This window comes from Xiphophorus maculatus, chromosome 9 (assembly GCF_002775205.1).
Source record: "Xiphophorus maculatus strain JP 163 A chromosome 9, X_maculatus-5.0-male, whole genome shotgun sequence".
Taxonomy (NCBI): Eukaryota; Metazoa; Chordata; class Actinopteri; order Cyprinodontiformes; family Poeciliidae; genus Xiphophorus; species Xiphophorus maculatus.
Window position 1 is genome coordinate 681,643 of NC_036451.1, and position 20,578 is coordinate 702,220.

Below are 20,578 nucleotides of genomic sequence, written 5' to 3' on the forward strand. Positions count from 1 at the left end.
GCTGAGCATAAAAGTTTCGGTCTCGTCACTCAAAGAATGTTATCTGATGATAATTAACATCAACACAACCCGCTATCTATCTATCTATCTATCTATCTATCTATCTATCTATCTATCTATCTATCTATCTATCTATCTATCTATCTATCTATCTATCTATCTATCTATCTATCTATCTATCTATCTATCTATCTATCTATCTATCTATCTATCTATCTATCTATCTATCTATCTATCTATCTATCTATCTATCTATCTATCTATCTATCTATGAATGAGGAGGTAGCACAGATAGTCAGTCTGGACCTAATTCTCTGCTCACTAATGACTGGACTGGTGGTTCCAGTAGGAGGCGTGTCACTGGGCTTCAGAGGGGAGAGCGGTTCACAGCAGTAGCAGGGAAGATGGCAACTCTCGCATCTCTCACCCAGGTAACGACGCTGCAATTTCCCCCATCATCTGCCTCAAGAGAAAGCACTGCATAGCGGTAGAGTCAGACCGTATCGTCCATCAATAAATATTAGCATAAGTGGAGTTTACAGAAAATACGAGGCGGCTTTCTTATAATGCAGATAGATAGTGGAACTAGGCCTGTTCCTTTAGCGTTTGTTAGCGGATTGATTAGCATCCACTGACACTAGGCTCTACTGTTGATGTAAATACACATGGTGTTTTCAAAAAAGATGATAGCTTCTCATGTAAGAAAAAGTGTCACCATAGACACCAAGCCTGTCCCAAGCTTAAAGGCTAACACAGTTGTACTGCTGACTCCTAAAGCTAGTGTTGCTCAGATGCTAGGTTAAAAGGATGGAGTAACATACCAGGAAGGGTTAAATGTGATACTGATGAGAGTTGAATGTGTGCTGTACACGATGCTTCATTTCATCTCTATTATGCTGATGCATCTTAAACATATGCATTAACAGTGGTAGGATTGAACTAATGTCTCATCTTGATAAAGTGAAGTGTGACTCGGTTAAACTTGCTAGTTGCGTTGCAGCTGCACTTTGTGGCTATATAAACAAAGAAGAAACAAGTGTAAAAAGAAGAATGTGGAATATGGCCACATAATCCATGTACATAGACATCATATCTGAATCAATTAATGTGGTTTGAATGCTAAATTAAGAATATCCAAGTTATTTTGAATTGATTTTGTGCTTGTGATACTATTACAGTAGATTAGCATAAACCATATGTCCTCCAAATAAGTAAATAAAGCCTGTAAGTGATGCCAAAGATGACATTGTCTTTGATTCCTAAGCTGCAATGATCACCCAGATAACACAATATGAGTGAAACAATGTCAGGCAGAGACATTGAATCTATGTTGAAGCCTGACATTGAAATGAAATTGAAAGTGGTCGGTGACTTACATGGTGAATCAATGTTAGGGTTTCAACCATAACCGACATTATATCAATGTTGATTCAACCATCATTTGTACGCCAGTTTGCAAGCATATTTGTGTTGATTTTACATTGAATCAAAGTTGATTCAACCATCATCTGAATGTGGATCCACATGCACATTTGGGTTGATTTTATATTTAATGAAAGCTGAGAATTTATGTAAATTTTTTAGTCTAAGAGGTCTACATCATAACATACCACTAAAAGTTTCTTCACTGGTGTTAAACACACTATTTTATTGGCAGATGATGGGTATTATGGGTATATGTCATTCAAAATGATCTTACATTAGCATATTTCTCAAATGTGTGTACAAAAGGTTAAGAATGATGACATGGCATTAGTATAACATTTTATTTAAGAAAAGAGGGATAGATCTTTAAACTTATTTGACTCCTTTATGACTGTCAGAACAACAGTCAACTGTCCATGGAAGAACAGCGTCCATGAGCTTAAGCTTTGTAGTAGAGGTGTGCCGATCGATCGGCCACTGATCATAATCGGCCGCTTTCCGTGAAAAAGTGTATTATCGGTGATCGCCGATCACGGTCTCTTGTTGCTGATCTCACTTTGCAGCCTGAATTTGCAGCTGATATCCTCTTTCCTTCACACTGCACAAGTGTGCAGCAACAAATCCTAAGCGATGTGGTGAGGAACTATAACGCTCTGAGAGTGAATGGGGAAGTTTGCGTGTTCTGCCGAAGAAATACCTCGGGGGTGACGCACGTCAAAATGCATCAACACGACACATCTAATATGACGTTGAAAAAAAAACCAACACTTGACGGAGTTTGGCTACATCGAGGCTCAATGTAGCGATCTGGAGCGATCAAATAGCAGGTAAAGCAGCGCACAACTACCAACTCTCACCCGGAAGACCATAGTGGTCTGAAAGCTAAACAAAATAACCCGATACTTTTAGCAGTAGATGCTGGTTCTGCTCCCTCTGTTGGACCGCCGCTAAGCGCTACTGGTCGTGATATTTCACAGACGGAGCTTCGCTTCTGCTCCACCCGCAGTGAACTCTCACATCGAACCTGCTTAAAGCTGTAGCACGCAATTTAAACAAACAAAATATTTTACATATGTATTAAAACTTTTGCTATGTAATAAAATAAGATAGATAATCTCTGAAAAAAACATTGTTGCCTCTTCCCTGTATTCTGCAGAATTACTCCGCTCAGTCAGAAACAACCAATCAGAACCAGCATTCCACTAGCTGTTCTCTCAGGAAGTTTGGATTCAGTAACTCGGGATTGTTTATTTTGATGCAACCTCCATTCGACTCTGATTGAATATTTCTTTTTGCCCGATTTTTACATGTGGAGCCGATCTTATCTAGTTTGGCAAAGGTCTAAGAATCAACCACTGTCCTCTTTTGCTCTCCGGTGAGAAAGGTTTGACTGACAGACCGGCCCAAGTTATTTCTGCACGTTTACAATTAACAATTGTTATCCAACTGTTGTCAACTCAACAAATTTCTTGCAATATTAAGCAACATTTTAGACCAAAAAAATTGGTATCGGCTAAAATTGGAAATGGCAGGTTAAGCTTTTTAAAAGATCGGCTAGAAAACTCCAATTGGTGCACCACTAGTCAAAATGCATCCCGTTTTGCATCCCACACCACACTCTGTTTGAACCTTTTTTCTTTCCTATTCTGGAGTCCCTACACCATCTTAGTTTCTCTATAAACTGGCTCCACGGCCAAACTGCAACACTAAAAGGTATTATTAATCGATTCAAACTAATTTGAATCTAATAAACCATTAATCAACAACCATAATTTGATTAATTGTTTGAATTGCTAATATACAGTATATGTCAGTGACATGTGGTCAGGGGAGGCAGAGCCTCACCTGCCATCATGGAAAAATAATATCTAACTAGAAAATTTCTTAAGAAATTTAAACGGGGTGTGCCTGTCGGTTGGAACCCAGCGCTCTGATGCTAACAATTAGCATCAATAATCCTATGAGTAACAGTGGTAGGGTTAAACCGGTTATATAATGCCCAAAACATTCTGCCATGTCCGTAGTTCTAACATCCTGCTCAGCCTCCTTCTGTAGTAATTGAGAGTTCCACCATATTTGTAGTGCTGACATTCTGCTCTGCCCTCTGTATTAACTAAGTGTTCTGTCATGGTTAGAACTACAGAGATGGTGTCTTTGTAGTCCAAACCAGCAGCTCTGCCTTTCTGTGTTGTTGCTATAGTTATTAATCCTCAGCCAACTATCATGTGTGTGAGACAGACAGGTGGAGAAAGAATTATATCTTTGTGAGAAACCAAGTCAGTTTTTCTGAAAAAAACAGTCCAAACAACTCCTTCCCATTCAGGAACTGTGAGACGTATTCAAAACCGTGTTTTGAATCCGGTTTCGAATTTGTATGAGAGAAGCGTATGAGAGAGCTATTTCTCATCTCCGATAGTACCACGATTCATATCTGTACCTCACTCACAGTAATAGCAGCGATGAGAGAAAGATGGTGTGCGCTGAACTCTGAAATTTTTGAGAAAAGGCTGAAAATGAATGGCTGGGACCCTTAACCCTGTCACATGATTTCACTCTGAAGCACCTTGACAGAAAACCATCAGCCCTAGAGAAATTTTGAAAACATTGTATGGGAGCAGGCATTCAGTGCGATATCATGACCGACTTTCATACCAATAGAGTGATATTTGTAGATGTGAAGGCGATTTCAAAATTATTTTGGGGGTCAAAAATCTACTCCATTTCTCACTCTAACGGAGCGGCAGTTGGTGTCAGCTACACTCTGCATTTTGGCAGTTGGAAATTTCACTCATTTTTCGCTTTATACGTCACCATTGTAAGCATTGAAATGCCTTGCTTTGCAAGGCTTCTCCTATGCTTTTCCTATGTAATGCTGGCAGGCCCCAATGATAAAATAATTTATATTGCCATTTTCACTCTGTGGTTTGTACTATAAAGTACCTATTTTTCATTTAGCTTAACCAGCTGTGATTATTTTTTCTTGAGAATCTCTGAATTTTTGCATTTTCGCATAGCTGCGCTGATTCAGAGGGCGAGAAAGACGTGGTTTCGAGTTGTACTTTAACGGTTTTTCCCTTTGCTGTGGAGCACAGCACGAAATTAATAATACCTACATATCCAAGTTCGATTGAATTAACGAAATTATTCTGCTGCGGCAGTGCGGCTATGGATGACATGTAAAAGAATAGTCTTTTTGCCCTCCAGCTTTGTCCGCATGCGCAATTTTCCTTATGTAAACAATAACATGCAGGGGCTCTATATTTGTAAATATGATTATGATTAAGACAGTGCCACACCAGCTATGAACCTCACCGCACATCACTGATATATGTAAATGTAAGTGTTTGCATGTGTGTATGTATGCACAGTATTAGCCTATTCAGCTTTAACATCACAAATGTTGTTATTGATTGTCAAAACATTTTGCGATAGGTGGTGAGTGGGAATCCTGTTTATGAGAACTTCTACAGACAGGTAAGATGATGACCCCACTAATGTGACTAACCTTTTTACTACTTCTGAGAAATAAAAGAACATAGCTAATGGTGCGTTCACATCAAATACGTTATGCGCGTCAAAAACGCAGCCGACACTTCAATGTCTGCAGTTTGACGCAGGCACTTGACATTTTCCTGTACACATAAGCGTTTCATGCATCAGGTGCATCTGGTTCAAAGTCTATGTGGAGGCGTGTCGAGAGCACATCAGATGCGTCAAAATCACCCATTTGTTGGACGCACTTGATGTGTCAATTGCTCAAAATGCTTCAAATCGTGCCGTTCTAGATACTAGAAACGCACCATTGTCCCTCAACTCGCCTCCACATAGACTTTCAATGTAAACCAAACGCACAAAATGCGTTTGGTGTGAATACACCATTACATGACTGACTAAAATTTCTGTGGATATTTTTTAAGGTGGATCCTGAAAACACTGGCAGAGTAGGACCAACAGAAGCAGCGCTGTTTCTCAAAAAGTCTGGACTACCTGACAGTACATTGGGGAAGGTAAGCTATGTTACGTTGTAACAGCAGTTAAGGGGAACACACATCAGAAGCGCAGCAGTGTAATTAACACCTATTCATAAGAGCCTTTAAACATCAGACACGTAATGCTGAACCTGCTGAGACAGAGCAGCATACCGGACTCCATCCCAGAACAGTTTTATGCCCGAAGAGTTCTGTGCCTTCAGATTTTGGGTCTATCACTGGGCAATATGGGTTTTCAGCTCCCTCCAAAGATTATTTATTGGGTGCAGGTCTGGAGACTAACTAAGCCTGTCATGATGGGTTCAGGTTTCTTTGTCCACATACAGAACATGCTCAGGAGAACAGGAAATCAGATAAATAAAGTTTTTTGTTACAATGATGAAAATGTGAGAATGTGTAGTTCTTTATCCTGTGGAAGGAAGCCGGGGTCGTTTCTACTCTGAAGAGCAGTGAGGGAGAGATGGTGAGTTCGAGGTATGTCAGACAGTTGAGCTTTAGAGAAGATTGGATTGATCTTATTTGAGCTGATGAAGATTTTCCACCAGGGGGGGAAAGTACTGTTGTCTCCTGGGCAATGGTCTCCTGTAGGGGTCTTTGAGATGATCCAGGTTCCGATGAAGTTCAGACGGTGAGTTTGTTGGAGGTGGATGGCAAAGGCTGCGATGGAGGGAGTACAGGTAAGTTCAGGTGAGGAGGAACAAGGAGCAATCCGACTGCCAGGTGAGAATCCAGGAACTGCTTATGGTTCATTTGCAGAGGCGAGGGAGGGACTCGGGCAACTAGTGGGTAACAATCCACGGCGTCACAAGGGGAAAATCCAGAAAGCCAGGAACTCTGGCATCACTAGGAAACACCTGAAGGAGAGGCAACAGGAATATATTACTAGAAGTAATGTCAGAAACACACAGGGAGCAAACTCAGAGGGGCACAGAGTACCATTACTGGCTAACACTTAGGCGTCAAAGTGCTGACAGCCTGCTCAAATACTCCTAGATCAGTGGTCCCCAACCCCCGGGCCGCGGACCGGTACCGGTCTGTGGACCAATTGGTACCGGGCCACGCAAGAAATAATTAAATATTTATGTTTTATGTGTTGTCTGAGTCTGGAGGATCTTTTATTTTCAAAATCCTTTAACCGGATTCTCTCGGTTCCGTCTTGCGCGCCAACATTGAGCCACAAGCAGCAAAATGAGTAAGAAACAGAACAGATGTCTTTGGAAAGTTTCTTTGCGAAGGTGAAAAGACCCAGAGAAGAGACAGGAGAATGGATTTATCCCAGTAGGTGATTCCCACATTCCAAGCTCTGCATGATATGCGGCGACCGGTTCGCTAATGAAGGAATGAAGCTTCAAACTGCTTCGCCACGAGGAGACCAAGCACCCTGAGCATAAGCAACACTTCAGGTGTCATTGTTTCTCATCACTCCCAGGTGGGACCGTCTCGTTGCAGAGAAACAAGCGAAGCACTCCCATTAATTTGTCGTTGTCGTGAGTTAAAATTTTCATGAAAATAAAATGTTCGTTTTTGTTGCGCATCTGAATCTTAATTTGAAGGGATGTGTAAACGTTACCATAGCAACCAGAGTCAGAGAGCATTAGGGCAGTGGTCAAGACGAGAGTAGTACAGCTTATGAGTTCTAAGTCTGGTTCACACGGTACGATTTAAGAATTGTTGGCCGATTTTCCAAACCTCTGTGACCAGAGAACTGATGAATGTACAACAGATTGGATCGGTCCGTGTGTCCAGCCACACAGCAGGAGCAACACACCACACATGAACCGATTCCACTCACGAACATCCCGATTCTAGAAGAAAATCCAGTAAAGCCCCCAAAATACCATACATGAATTTAGAATAAACAAACATGGATGACCATGAAGAAGCAACAGTGATAGTTTGTGGACTAATTTTAAGCGATAAAAGACGAAACAAAAAGAAAAGGCGGTGACTTAAGAATGGAGGGAATCCCAGACAGTTGACATGGCAACTGAGAGTCCGGTGGACATCGGAGGTGATATGTGGAAATGTTTATTACTATATGTAAAGGTCATTATTATATATGTTTACTATATGTGGTTATGTTTATTCAGTTAAAAACGTTAACTACGAAAAAACATAACTCGCCTCCAAATCATAGTGCAGCAAATAGAGCGGCTGCTCCCTCTGTCTTTTATCCAGTGGCGTATCTAGGCCTAGATACGGAGGGAGCAGCCACTCTATTTGCTGCACTATGATTTGGAGGCGAGTTATGTTTGGAGAGTGCATGGAAAGTTGAATGTCCTCTGCCCAAAGTTCTGTGTTCGTTTTGCTTAGATTTCGAAAACCTATATTAAGCTTATGCTTGCTTGCATAGACTGCATGATGATGTCAACGCCATGGAAATGACATTGTGGTCGGAGACCCCTAAGTCATATATACACATATAAAGTGTCACAAGGTGTGTGGTAAGGAGGACACTTTTCCATCTGCCCCTCAGGACAGAGAGGCAGTGAAGTAACCAATTCAGTTAATTTCTTGTTTTATTTTGTGTTTTTTGTCTTACAGATTTGGGATTTGGCTGATCCTGAAGGAAAAGGCTATTTGGACAAACAGGTGAGGAAGGAAGTCTGTACTTTAAAAAAAAAATGGTAACACTTTATTTGACAGGGTGTGAATAAGACTGACATGACACCGCCATAAACATTACATAGCGTCTGTCATGAACATGAGTAAGTCTTCATGAATATTTATGACTGTTGTCATATAAAGTGTCATTCAGTAAATCATGACATTTTTAATACAAAGTTGACATTATTCAAAATGTGTTTATGACAACTTGACATTAATCTAGACAAAAATGTCTGTTATGACAACTTGAAATTAACCAAGAATCATCATACGCCATAATAGTAGTCATAATAATGTCATTAAGTGTTATTACACTGTCAAAAGCTTTAACAAAACAGTAATTAATATTTCCCCCTACCTGAAATAAAGTGCAACAGGTAGGACCAACAATAAAGATTTCAATAAGCTTTATTACACTGTCAAATGATTTAATAACAGAGTCATTAATAATTCCTCTTACATCAAGTGGAACAAGCAGCACCAGTTATTACAGTGTCTTACCTCAAGTAAAGTAAAACAAGTAGCAACAGTTATAAAGATGTTATTAGTTGTCATTAAGTCTTACCTCAAGTGAAGTGGAAAACACTGGACTACGTATAACTACCATCATAGTTGTCGAACGAACCCTTTGTACATTGGAATAAAACAAAGGATTATTTGTTCTTCAAACAATGTTTAACTTCTGTTCAGTATATTGTATCTGAAATACTGATGAAAGACAAACAGAATTACATTATTCTTTAACTTAAGAAAATAGATTCTTTCAACACTCCTAATATGTTTTGCTTCGATTGTGTCAGCCATCTCCTTTGTTATAGCCCTCCTGTAACGCTCTGAAAACAGGGAGATCTTCTTATTGTCTTCATTTCCTGGAAGCAGCACCGTAGCAGCTCCCCAGCAGTTGAATTAACCAGCCAGTCTCGACGGGTGAATTTAGCGTTTTTTATTTTTCTTCTACTGATTCAGAATCACCAGTCACCACAGTCACCGTGAAAACTAAAACATATACAAATATTAGAATACAAACATAAACTTACAATACAAACAACAAAACAAAACGTACCTCGCTGCTTTCACTGGGGAACACTAAGTGTTGATTTCTTCATGCTATTCAGCTTGACAGTTCAAGTCATTGATTGACACAACGATTCTACCAGCCTTTAAAGGGCCTGCCCTCATTAGTTACGGCAGCCCAAGAGGTACAACAAAAAAAAAACCCAAAACATTACAAAGTGTAAATACCATTAAACAACAACAAAAAAAAAAAAAATGCTAATCAAAACAGACAAACATCCATAAACAATCTGCGTCATACTTAATTTAGAAAATTCTTAATTTACTTTAAATAGTCTACAAATGGGGCGTGCCGTGGTGGCGTAGGGGTTAGCGCGACCCACATTTGGAGGCCTCAAGTCCTCGACGCGGCTGTCGCGGGTTCGACTCCCGGACCCGGCGACATTTACCGCATGTCTTCCCCCCTCTCCCTCCCCCTTTCCTGTCAGCCTACTTCATGAAAAGGGACACTAGAGCCCACAAAAAGACCCCCTGGAGGGGTTACAAAAAAAAAAAAAAATAGTCTACAAATATAAATTATTTGGGCAATTTATTTTAGATAGTTCACTATCCGTTACAAGCACTTTGAAGGAAATGCTCAGAAATTTTAACTGTTCTTGCAATAGTTAATCATGGTGAAAGCCTTTTCATGAATTCAAACTTGGTGAATCTCTTCTGGACATTCTCATAGTGGATGATGACTCAATCCACTGAGGTCACTTCAAAAAAGGAACAAAAACAAATAAACAAAAAATGTAATGTGATCTTAATTCAGCATTTATTTAAATACCATTCCAAAAATGTCCCTTGCTGCACACTGTCAAAATGCTAGACTGGCAGACAAATGTCTACAGTAGTTAACTTGACTGGTTGTTATAAAGTGCAATACAATTATTTCTTAATACAAGTAGCATAAAGACTGGAGCGCAACAAAATTATTATGATCAAATATTAGTTTGGCAGAAGTTCATGCAGCCTGTTGTTATTCAGAATGCATCATTTAATGTATGGTTTTAGGTACATGAGTGTATCTTTTCACTTAATGAGCATTTGAAATTATTTCCAACCAGATACTCTGGCTTATGACTTAAGAATTTTATTAATAAATAATAAATAGATTGAACATCAGTTTTATATTTGACAACAATTAGTTGTCTAAAATGTAACTTGTTAACTTAATTGGTGGATGTTGATTCCTGCTTCCCCTTCCCCACTTACCTGCCCCCCTTCACCTGAAGAAAATAATAACACAAAAATGACTTACCTAATTTTCTTGGGGTATATTTAATCTGCTTCTTCCTCTTTACTCAAACAAGGACTTCTTTCTCTGGTGGCTGGTCCTCATTAGCACCCTCCACACCTGTAGCATGTCTTCATTAGCCACCTTTGTTCATCCCACTCCCCACCATGTGTCCTTAGGCTAAAATGGGTCTTCTTTAAAGGCAGGCAACCTATTTGCCTGCCTTTAAAATATGTTTAATATTAAGGGCTAATCTTACAGTAATGGAGTTTAATAAACTTAGCTGACATTAACTTACAGAAAGGTAGGATTGGCTTGAATTGCTCATAGCTAACATTACAAAGAAAGAGAACATAGTCAATGTTTTTGTCTCAAAGAAAATGTAAAGTTAATAAGACACATACCTCATATGTATTAGGTGTCAAATTTCGACTTCTTTTTAAACAGGAGGTCTGGCCGTTATAGCTTGTGTTAGGTTGGCCCCCAAGATGGAAGATTTCTTCTTCACCAACACACTGCACACCTGTTTGTGCACTGCTGCCTCTCGCTGGTGGACATGGTGTATTGCACTACTTTAAATAGCCTTAAATAATGTTTCGAATGCAAAGTGCATAAGTGCTTTGTAGACATCTTGCTGTAAAACTTCAGATCAATTAGATCAATTGGAAATTTAAGACTAAACAAAATGGCAGGGCAATATAATATTACCAGATTAAGCTACATAATTTTTAAAATTTAATCGGTAAAACTTTTATAACAAATTTATAACAGATCACAATTTCTTGGTTAATGTCAAATTGTCATAACAAAGACATTTTGAATAATATCAACTTTGCATTAAAATGTCATTATTTACCGAATGACATTTTATGACAACAGTCATAAATATTCATGAAGACTTACTCATGTTCATGACAGGTGTTATGTTTATGACAGTGTCATGTCAGTCTTATTCACACCCTGTCAAATAAAGTGTTACCAAAAAAGTATATATACACACACAGTAGATAGATAAAGATAAATTACTATCAAACATCTTAATATGAAAATATGAAGTGGTAAGAAGCAAAAATAAATGTTTATCTTTTTTTCAACTATATCTAATATGTATGTCATGTTTGAGGGTAAGCTTCTGACCCACATGCAGAATCAGACCCGGGAAGCAACAGTAAGTTAAGAATTTATTTACAAAATACAATTACAGGTGTCTGCAGGTCATCCTTTGGATCGGGTCTGGGGTTCATCTGGAAGCAGAGAGACGGGTCAATGACTGTGTGAGAGGGGCAGAATGTTTGATAACCCAGTAGCTGACAGTGTGAGCATATTCAATCCAGGGTAGCTGTGAACTCCAGAGGTGGGGTTACAGGTGCACACAATGGAGAGAGGTCTCAAGTTCCTGATTCAGCTGCTCAGTTTGGCCATTTGTTTGTGGGTGAAAACCAGAACTAAGCACCACTCTGGCCCCCAACGCCCTCCCAAACTCCTTCCAGACCTTGGAAACAAACTGGGGACCTCGGTCAGACAGGATTTCAAGGGGGGTTTCATGGAGATGAAAAACATGTTTAATGAGGAGCTGAGCAGTCTCTTGCGAGGAGGGGAGTTTTTGTATTGGGATGAGGTGACAAGACTTTGAAAAACTGTCGGTTATAGTGAGGATGGTAATGAAACCCTTAGAAAATGGCAAACCAGTGACAAAGTCGAGGGCTATGTGAGACCTGGGGCATCCTGGAATGGCGAGAGGTTGGAGCAGCATACTGGGGGGCTGATTGCCCCCCAGTATGCAATCAGCATACTGGGGGGCAATCCAGTAGTGCCTTACTTCTGGCACAGACTGGACAAGCAAGTACATAATTTTTAACGTTGGCATAAAGGTTGGGCCACCAGTAGGAACGACAGATTAGTGCAAGCATGCGATTGACTCCAGGATGACAGGAGAATTTAGCAGTGTGAGCCCATTGGAGGAGTCTTGATCTGACTGCGGGGGGAACGTAGATTCTATTAGGAGGTCCCAACCCTGGGTCTGGTTCTAGTATTTGGGCTTCTTGAATCTCCCTTTGGATGTCCCAACAGAAGGCCCCAACTACACAAGACTGAGGGATAATGTTAGCGATGGTTTCGTCATGGTCTGGGGAGAACTGTCTAGAGAGAGCATCAGGTTTAGCATTTTTGGAACCAGGTCTATACGAAATGATGAAGTTGAAACGAGAGGAAAAAAGTGACCAACGTGACTCTTGGGTTGAGGGGTTTGGCCTCACGCAGGTAGGCCAGATTCTTGTGGTCAGTCCAGACAATGAAGGGATGTTTGACCCCCTCTAACCAATGTTGCCACTCTTCTAAAGCTAATTTGATAGCTAAGAGTTCCTTGTCCCCCATATCATAATTTCTCTCAGCTTGAGATAAATGATGGGAAAAAAAGGCACAAGGATGGAGCTTGTTGTCTGGAGGGTACTTTGAGAGAGGACAGCCCCAACACCAGTATCTGAGGCGTCAACCTCCAGAATGAATTGTCTGGATGGATCTGGCTGGATCTGGCTGAATGAGAATAGGAGCAGTGGAAAACCTCTTAAGTTCATTAAAGGCTTTGTCAGCCTCCGAGGACCAGACAAATGATTTCTTTCATTAACATATTTATCCATACTCTCCATACTTTCAGATCCGGCTAAGTTGTAAAGGTGGCTGGAGGGGAGGGGAGCGCTAGGTAGGAGGTCGATGGCACAGGCGTAGGGTCTGTGTGGTGGTAATGATAAGGCTTGAGATCTACTGAAGACTCTGTGCAGATCATGATATTTAGAAGGTACCTTTGAGAGAGCTGAGGGGCTAACCTGCTCCTCGGGGCACGGTGGCCGTGAGGGGCCCAAAGCAGACTGAGGGCAGGAAGCAAGACAGCTAGAGTTCCACGACTCCACCCTATTCTCTCGCCAATTGATATAAGGGTTATGAAGAGACAGCCGAGGGAAGCCGAGGACAACTGGAGTCTGAGGGGAAGGAAACACAAAAAAGACTCCTAATGGTTACCAGAAACCAAAAGATTAATGGGTCTTGTTTTATGATCCTGTAATCCTGGGCAATGAATTTCCATTAAGAGCTGACACCAGGATTGGGGCTGGGAGGGGGATAACAGGAATCTGAAGTTGATTTCCCAGGTTCTCGTCAAGGAGGTTTTGTTCACACCCTGAGTCAACCAGGGCGTAGGTCTGAAAATGGGTCTGATTGTCAACAAGAGCACAAGAGATTGTAACACGGGAATCAAATTTCTTAACTCCACCAACCAGTACTCCAAAGCCTACTGGTGGGCTCTGCCTTTTAATTGCAGAGGACAGAAAACCACAAAGTGACCCAACTGGCCACACTATAAACAAGCTCCAGTCTTCATATGGTGCTGCCGTTCTTCAGGTGATGACCTTGCTCAGTCAATTTGCCTGGGTTCCTCTGTGGATAGATCTAACCTACTGTTAAAAGAGGGTGGAATGGGAGAAAAAATTGGTGCAGTAACAGGGAGGGGCCATCTCTTAGAGTGGGACCATTCTCGGACTCTGTTGTCAATCTTAACAGCCTGAGAAATCCAATGTCTCAGGCTCATCAAGATAGGCCAATTCATCCTTTAATGGTTTGTTTAAAGCTTGGAGGAAAGCACCTTTAAGAGCCTCATCATTCCAGCCAGAAGAGGCCGCTAAAGTGCGAAAGTCAATAGCAAAATCATCTACTGATTGATTTCCTTGTTTAAGACTCCGTAACTTCTTGGTGATCGCAGAACCTGACTCAGCATATCCAAAGGTCTGTTTGAAGTCGGAAATAAAATCAATGAATGAACTCTACAAACATGTCTGTTGTGTGTATTTGGCTTCAGCCCACCTTAATGCTCTTCCTTGAAGTAATCTAACAATGTAGGAAATGGAGGAGGGGTCATCAGGAAAGATTGGGGTGAATGAGAACAGACTAATGAACACTGGAGAAGGAAACCCCCACATCTGGTGATCTCACCCAAGAAAGGTTAAGGCATGGGAGAGACAGCGTCTCTAAAACGAGATGTAACTTGTACCGGGACGGGCGCTGCACTGGCTGCTGCGCCGACCGGTGCACTAGCTGCTTCGCTGGCTGGGCGAGGAGGTGGACCTAGAGCAGAAAGTTTATGATCAATATCCTGGAAAAGCTCTGCCAAATGATCCAATCGCTGGTTTGAATGAATCTGGTGGTTAGAGAGAGAGAGTTTAGGAGGTCTTTGTGTCTGGCTAGGACTGCTAACGGATCTGGACGAGATCCTGCTGGGTCAGACTGTTGGCCAGATGATTCTGTCATGTTCGAGGGTAGGCTTCTGACCCACATGCAGAATCAGACCCGGGAAGCAACAGTAAGTTAAGAATTTATTTACAAAATAAAATTACAGGTGTCTGCAGGTGATCCTTTGGATCAGGTCTGGGGTTCATCTTCAAGCGGAGAGATGGGTCAATGACTGTGCAAGAGGTGGGCAGAATGTTTGATAGGACAGTAGGAGAAATTAGCTTGTGTCTCCTGGAAGGCTTCTCAACGGGAGGAGGAAAGGAGCTGGATGTATCCTGGCAACCAATCGGGGGTCCAAGGTAAGTGTCTCCAACAGGAATGAACTGTGGGCTGGAACGGGCAGGCAGGTGAGGTTATGAGCTGCTGGTGGGATTACGGGTTTGGGGGTCAGGCTTATACCGTGAGGGAGTAATCATCCGGCAGAGAGGTGAGGTCTGGGAGCTCCTTAAATCCTCTCTGGCTGATGATCCAAACGAGCTGCAGGTGCGCAGCTCTGTTCCAGCCCGCTCTCAGCAGAGAGCCAATGGGGAGAGACACTTTCAGAAACCCAGATCCTGACAATGTGTTTCTTATTCAAATGCACATTTCAGTAAGAAATGTGCAATTTGTTAGTCTTTTGGCAATATCATTATTAGGTTGCATCTGATACTATTTTTTTTTCTCATTCAGGGATTTTATGTTGCTCTCCGTTTGGTGGCCTGTGCGCAGAGTGGTCAGGAAGTCAGTGTTTCTAACATCAACCAAACAGTCCCTCCTCCACAGTTTGTAAGTGAAATGATCTTCATAGCATACTATTTTTCATTCTTTTGTTATGACTAAGTCTTCAGCCTTGTTTCAATTGGAAGGTTTAGATGTTAAGAAATTTAATGGTCTTCCACAAGGTGCAAAAGGAGATAAATAAGAAAAAATACCTGACATATCGACCCACCTCTGCATGAAAAGACAGGGTCAAATCTACAGAAACAACCCTGTTTTATTTCACTAATAAAAAGTTATTTATTAAAGCTCAAGATGTGCCAGCACAATCAATTATTGTCTTAAAACTAATGCGGTCAGTCGGTTACAAAATCAGATTAACCACACTCTGACACTGTGATTAATCATGATTAATCACTATGTCTAATTTTGGAAGCTTGAAATGTAAATATGGTCACAGTTATGGGTTCTTGCTGGAATAGTGCCCTGGGCAAGCCCCTTTTCTGCTGCAGTCCAACCATTTAAAAGTAATTATAAAATTTTTTTGCAGCATAAAAAAGGTAATGCAGTCTCCTAGTAGTCAACAGCAACTTAGAGAAACTTACTTCACTATACATGTATACAAGTAGTAGCAAACCTGTTCAGCGGACAGTTGATAGATAATATATATTTTATTTTCTAGTTCTTGGGTGCCCCAGACCTTTCTGATGTCACCCTGGGCAACTGCCTATGAAGCCCATACTAAAACCCCCCACTGTATGGATGTTTTCAAAAAATGTTTTATTGCTCAAACCAAACATGTCAGAAGACTCTCAGTTTTCCAGGTTTTTGTATTCAGGAAGGCTTAAACAGTAAGGTGTAAATCGTAATGGGATTGTCTGTTGCCCTCGTGTTTGTTCATTCTTTTACACATGAAAATAAATGAAAATTAAAATAAAAGAAAATTAAAATTAAAGAAAAATTGCATACCAAGGAATGTGCACATGAGTAGTATTCTTTTGTTGTTGTATAATCTGAATGTGTACTTGTGCATTAAAGACAAAGACTATTTACAGTACATGCGAAGCCTGTTGACATGTGTTTGATTACAGAAGGATACCAGCAGTCCCTCTTTGAGCAGCACATCCTCTTTGTCTTGTGAATTGCTGTGGGCTGTTAAGGTATGTAAAGACATCAACATAGTCGCATTAACGGAATATTTTCCGTATTTGGCTGGTTTTCTTTTTAAACAACGGGAAAATTTGAAGCCCATCTGTCATTTTGACAGGTTATAATTAACACCCGTGATTGGTGAACATGGGCAGACATTATAGACTTTACTCAAAGATTTCATAGCAAAATCAATCAATTAAAAAAATCCTTTCTGAATATCATCTCATGGACACTAAACTAAACGCGTCTTTCTGGCCGGGAGCTGACAGTGTGTTGAAGAGTTATGGACTGGACTCTTTGGAGCATCCGGTTAGGAAGTGCATTCCAAACTTTGGTTAAAATTTCACGTTTAATTCCAGACCCTATTGCATACAGAACAGAGAAAACTAAAGAGAATGCAATGTTGAGATAATCAATTTATAGTTTTAACAAAGGAGCCCACAGTTTATCTTGAGGAAATAAATAAAGGTGCAGAAGTTAATTTGACCGTAACATACGCAGTGCTCTGCAGAACTAATGCAGATTTGGCTCCTCCACTTCCAAGAATTAAACCTAACTCACCTGCAGTTTTGACAAACAGTTTTAACAGTTCTATATGTACTGGAGTCTGGAATTAAAGGCACCATTTTCAACCAAAGTTTGGAACCAAAGTCCTAACCGCATGCTCCAAAGAGTCCAGTCCATAACCCTTCAGCACGCTGACAGTTCCCAGTCAGAAAGACGCATTTAGTGAAATGATATTCAGAAAAGATTGATTTCAGTTGCCTCTGCGATGTACTCTTTACGTAAAGTCTATAATGCCTGCCCATGTGCACCAGTCAATGTTGTGAATTATAAAATGAAGAACGGGCTTAAAATGTTTCCGTCATTTAAAAAGAAAACGGTCAAATATTCCGTTTGATATATACATAGATATATATATACATATATTACTGGGTTTCGGACGATGTAGCACCGACGTCACCCAATGCAGATGGAGGGCTGCGAGTAAATGCAGCCCATTTATTTCTGTTGATCCAGCATCAAAATGTTATTTTGATGTTGTTGATTCATCAAAATGTTGGATCAACAACATTTAGAACAATCGTTCTAATAGAGAGCAAGATAAACGTTATTTTCGTGTTTCGAAGGTAGTTGGTCACAAGGGAGTTAATTTTCAAAAACTGCCGAAAAAGCGGAGAAAAGTGGATCAACAATCTACAGCTAAAAACAGGAGGTGCAGAAACTAACAACGCCATTGTTTGCACCGCCACTTTCTAACAAGTAACGATCGCATTGTTTAAATTGTATTTTCAGACAATTTTATTGGACAGTTACTTAGAAAGCCAAGCATTCATATGTAAGGTAAAATATATTATTTTTATGCCTTAGCTTGGTTGTCCTCAGAGTGCTAATGTTATTAGCAGCTAACTCAGTGCCGAGTCACGGACAGAAAATGTAATGTGGGACTTTAATACTAGAAAAAAAAAGCTAAATAAATTAAATATAACCTACCCAGCCATACAGTCACAGTGAGCTGTGACTATTCTCCCACATGGTTTGTGTCCGGCCACAAACATGAGGTTTCTTTAGATCGGTGTGAATGGTTGACCTACATTGGTCCTGAATCCAGCAACGACTCAACATTAACGTACAACTCCAGCATGAATTTGAGTTTACAGAAGCTAAATAAATTATTTACCAGGAGATCCAAGGTCATAGAAATAACATGGGTTAGTTCATTGTTAGCGATATCATTGTTATCATAGACAAATTACTTAAAATAGCACAATTCACTACTCACCTGGCAGAAAAAAGTCGACAGGCATTTAATGATTCTTTTGCTCCTAAATTTGACCCAATTTGAGACTAAATGATTGTATTTTCCAGGCTTTTGAAAGCTTTCTTCTGGCTCATTGTATAATATTAACTCTGCAGCTCCAGATAGTTAGTTATGCGAGTCGCTGCAACACCAGGTAAATCCTCAAGATTATAAGAGAAGTCTTTTTTTACCGAGATATTACAGATCATATCCTAAATATACACATATTTTTTTTAGATGCCTCGTCTGTTTTGGTCTCTTTAGGACATTAGCTACTCATTGTGATCAATTTGGATTTGTTTTGAACAGGAGAAATCCCTTTCCTGGCCTCCATCTAAATGTCGTGCGTCATCCGTGTCTGAAACCCAGCAATATATATAAATATATATATATATGTATATATTTATTTGTGTATATCTATGTCCATATGTGCACACATGAATCCACTAGTTTGCATACCCCAAATAAAAACATTGACATTTTTGTCACTGTCTGAAGTTAAAACCAACCAAACTTTTTATTTCAGATTCATTAGTAAAACAAAAATGACACCACAGAACTTAGCAAGAACATTTTTGGAGAATTTTTTGTAACTTTCTTCAAATGATTGTCTTTGAAATAGTATGTCTTCAGTCAAACATTTTGTGTTACCTTCCACAAACTTCTCACAAGTTTGCTGGAGTTTTGGCTCTTTCCTTCCGATAGAACTTTAGGTTTGTAGACCACCTCACTTACATGCACCTTTTCAGTTCTACCCAGGCCGTTGTGATATAAAGCTTTTTTCCCACAATGTCATCTTGGGGTGTTATGACAATACCCTATTCTTGTCATAATTATGGCATTATTATGGCATAATTATGGCTATGCCTTTGTGTTGGCTTGGCCATCACTAAGGCCATGCCAGAAAATTGACTTTCTTGTCTTTAAGCCACTTTGACTATATATTTAAGATCATTTTCCATTTTGAAGATAAAATCTGTGCTCAAGCCTATGCCTTTATGACTGATGTCTTTAGATGTTACTTTAATAGTTCTACATAATACTATTTTCTCATGATGTCATCTGTTTTTTGAGGTGTAGCAGTTCGTCCTTTCCCTCATAGTCAGGATGGTACAAGCATCCCTGTTTTTCCTCCAAATGTAACAATGGTCATTATGGCTAAACAGTTCCACTGTAGTTTCATAGACAGAGAACATTTCTTCAAAAATGAAGACATGTTCATTTTTGAACATGCACACTTTGTCCCTGTGTGCATATATAAATTGTAATCTGGCTTTTGAACTAAAGGCTTCTTTCTTGCCTCTTTGGAGATAAGACACATTTCAATATGGATAATGACAATGTCTTACCAGCTTCAGCCAGCATATTCACAAGGTCTTTGGTTTTTGTTCTGGGGTCATTCTGCACATTTTGGACCAAAATACTTCCTTTTCCAGCAGCCATGATACAGCGTGCTGGAATTCCGCTTGTGTTGCTATAGGTCAGTGATTTCCAACCCTGGTCCTCAAGGGACACTGCCCTGCATATTTTAGATGTTTCCCTGCTTTAATACACCGGATTCAACCTATTGCAGTTCAGCAATTGCCTGTTAACCTGCCATCAATTGAAATCAGCTGGGCTGAAGCATGGAGCACCTAAAATGTGTAGGGAAGTGTGTCTTGAGGACCAGGGTTAGGAAATACTGATACGCTGGCCCATCACCAGCTAGCTGGGCTTTGCTTGGGTTGCTACGTGAGGCGCAGTGCTTGCTGATTTGTGACATTACAACCAGAAGGTTTTTGAAACAGCACATTTTCCAGACACAAAAAAAATTAACTTATTAAACTCACTGGCCAAAAACAAGAAAAGTTTTCTCTGATTTAACTTCAGAAAGTGAGAAAATGGTGAGTTATATGTCTTTATTTGGTGTAGCTGGTTTCACCTTGATATATAAATATATGTAACCAGTTGATTGTCTGAAATATGGTGTTCTTACCCCTTTAGCCTGAGGAGAAGAATACATTTGATGGGATTTTTGAAAGTCTTGTCCCCATCAATGGCCTTCTGTCAGGAGACAAGGTCAGACCAGTCCTCATCAATTCCAAGCTACCTCTAGATGTCCTTGGCAAGGTATATATGGCAATTCTGAATAGCCTTAGTTCTAATCTATTTGGAGTGTCCATTCTATTGAAAGACATGTTTAAAAGTCACAATCAAGGTGGAAGCCCATCCTTTGGGGCGTGTAAGCAGAAGCTTAATGACTCTCTATACTACAACGGAAGCATCAAAATCGGTTCTCGATGTAACGATGGGACAAAAATTGTGTCGGCATGTTCACAGAGTGACTTTGTTTTCTCC

The 20,578-nt window shown here is 40.2% G+C and overlaps 1 protein-coding gene across 6 annotated transcripts in view; it reads left to right on the forward strand.

The window, feature by feature from the left end:
- The first annotated feature begins 374 nt into the window (after nt 1-374).
- Nucleotides 375-20,578, forward strand: part of LOC106700241 (epidermal growth factor receptor substrate 15-like 1) — a 146,219-nt gene continuing 126,015 nt past the window's right edge. For all 6 annotated transcript variants that reach the window (XM_023339361.1, XM_023339360.1, XM_023339359.1 and 3 more), the window contains exons 1-7: nt 375-431; nt 4,858-4,899; nt 5,343-5,432; nt 7,959-8,006; nt 15,262-15,357; nt 16,380-16,448; nt 20,225-20,350. In XM_023339361.1, the coding sequence (XP_023195129.1) occupies nt 405-431; nt 4,858-4,899; nt 5,343-5,432; nt 7,959-8,006; nt 15,262-15,357; nt 16,380-16,448; nt 20,225-20,350 (498 nt within the window). In that variant the 5' untranslated portion in view covers nt 375-404. The remainder of the gene's footprint in view (nt 432-4,857; nt 4,900-5,342; nt 5,433-7,958; nt 8,007-15,261; nt 15,358-16,379; nt 16,449-20,224; nt 20,351-20,578) is intronic.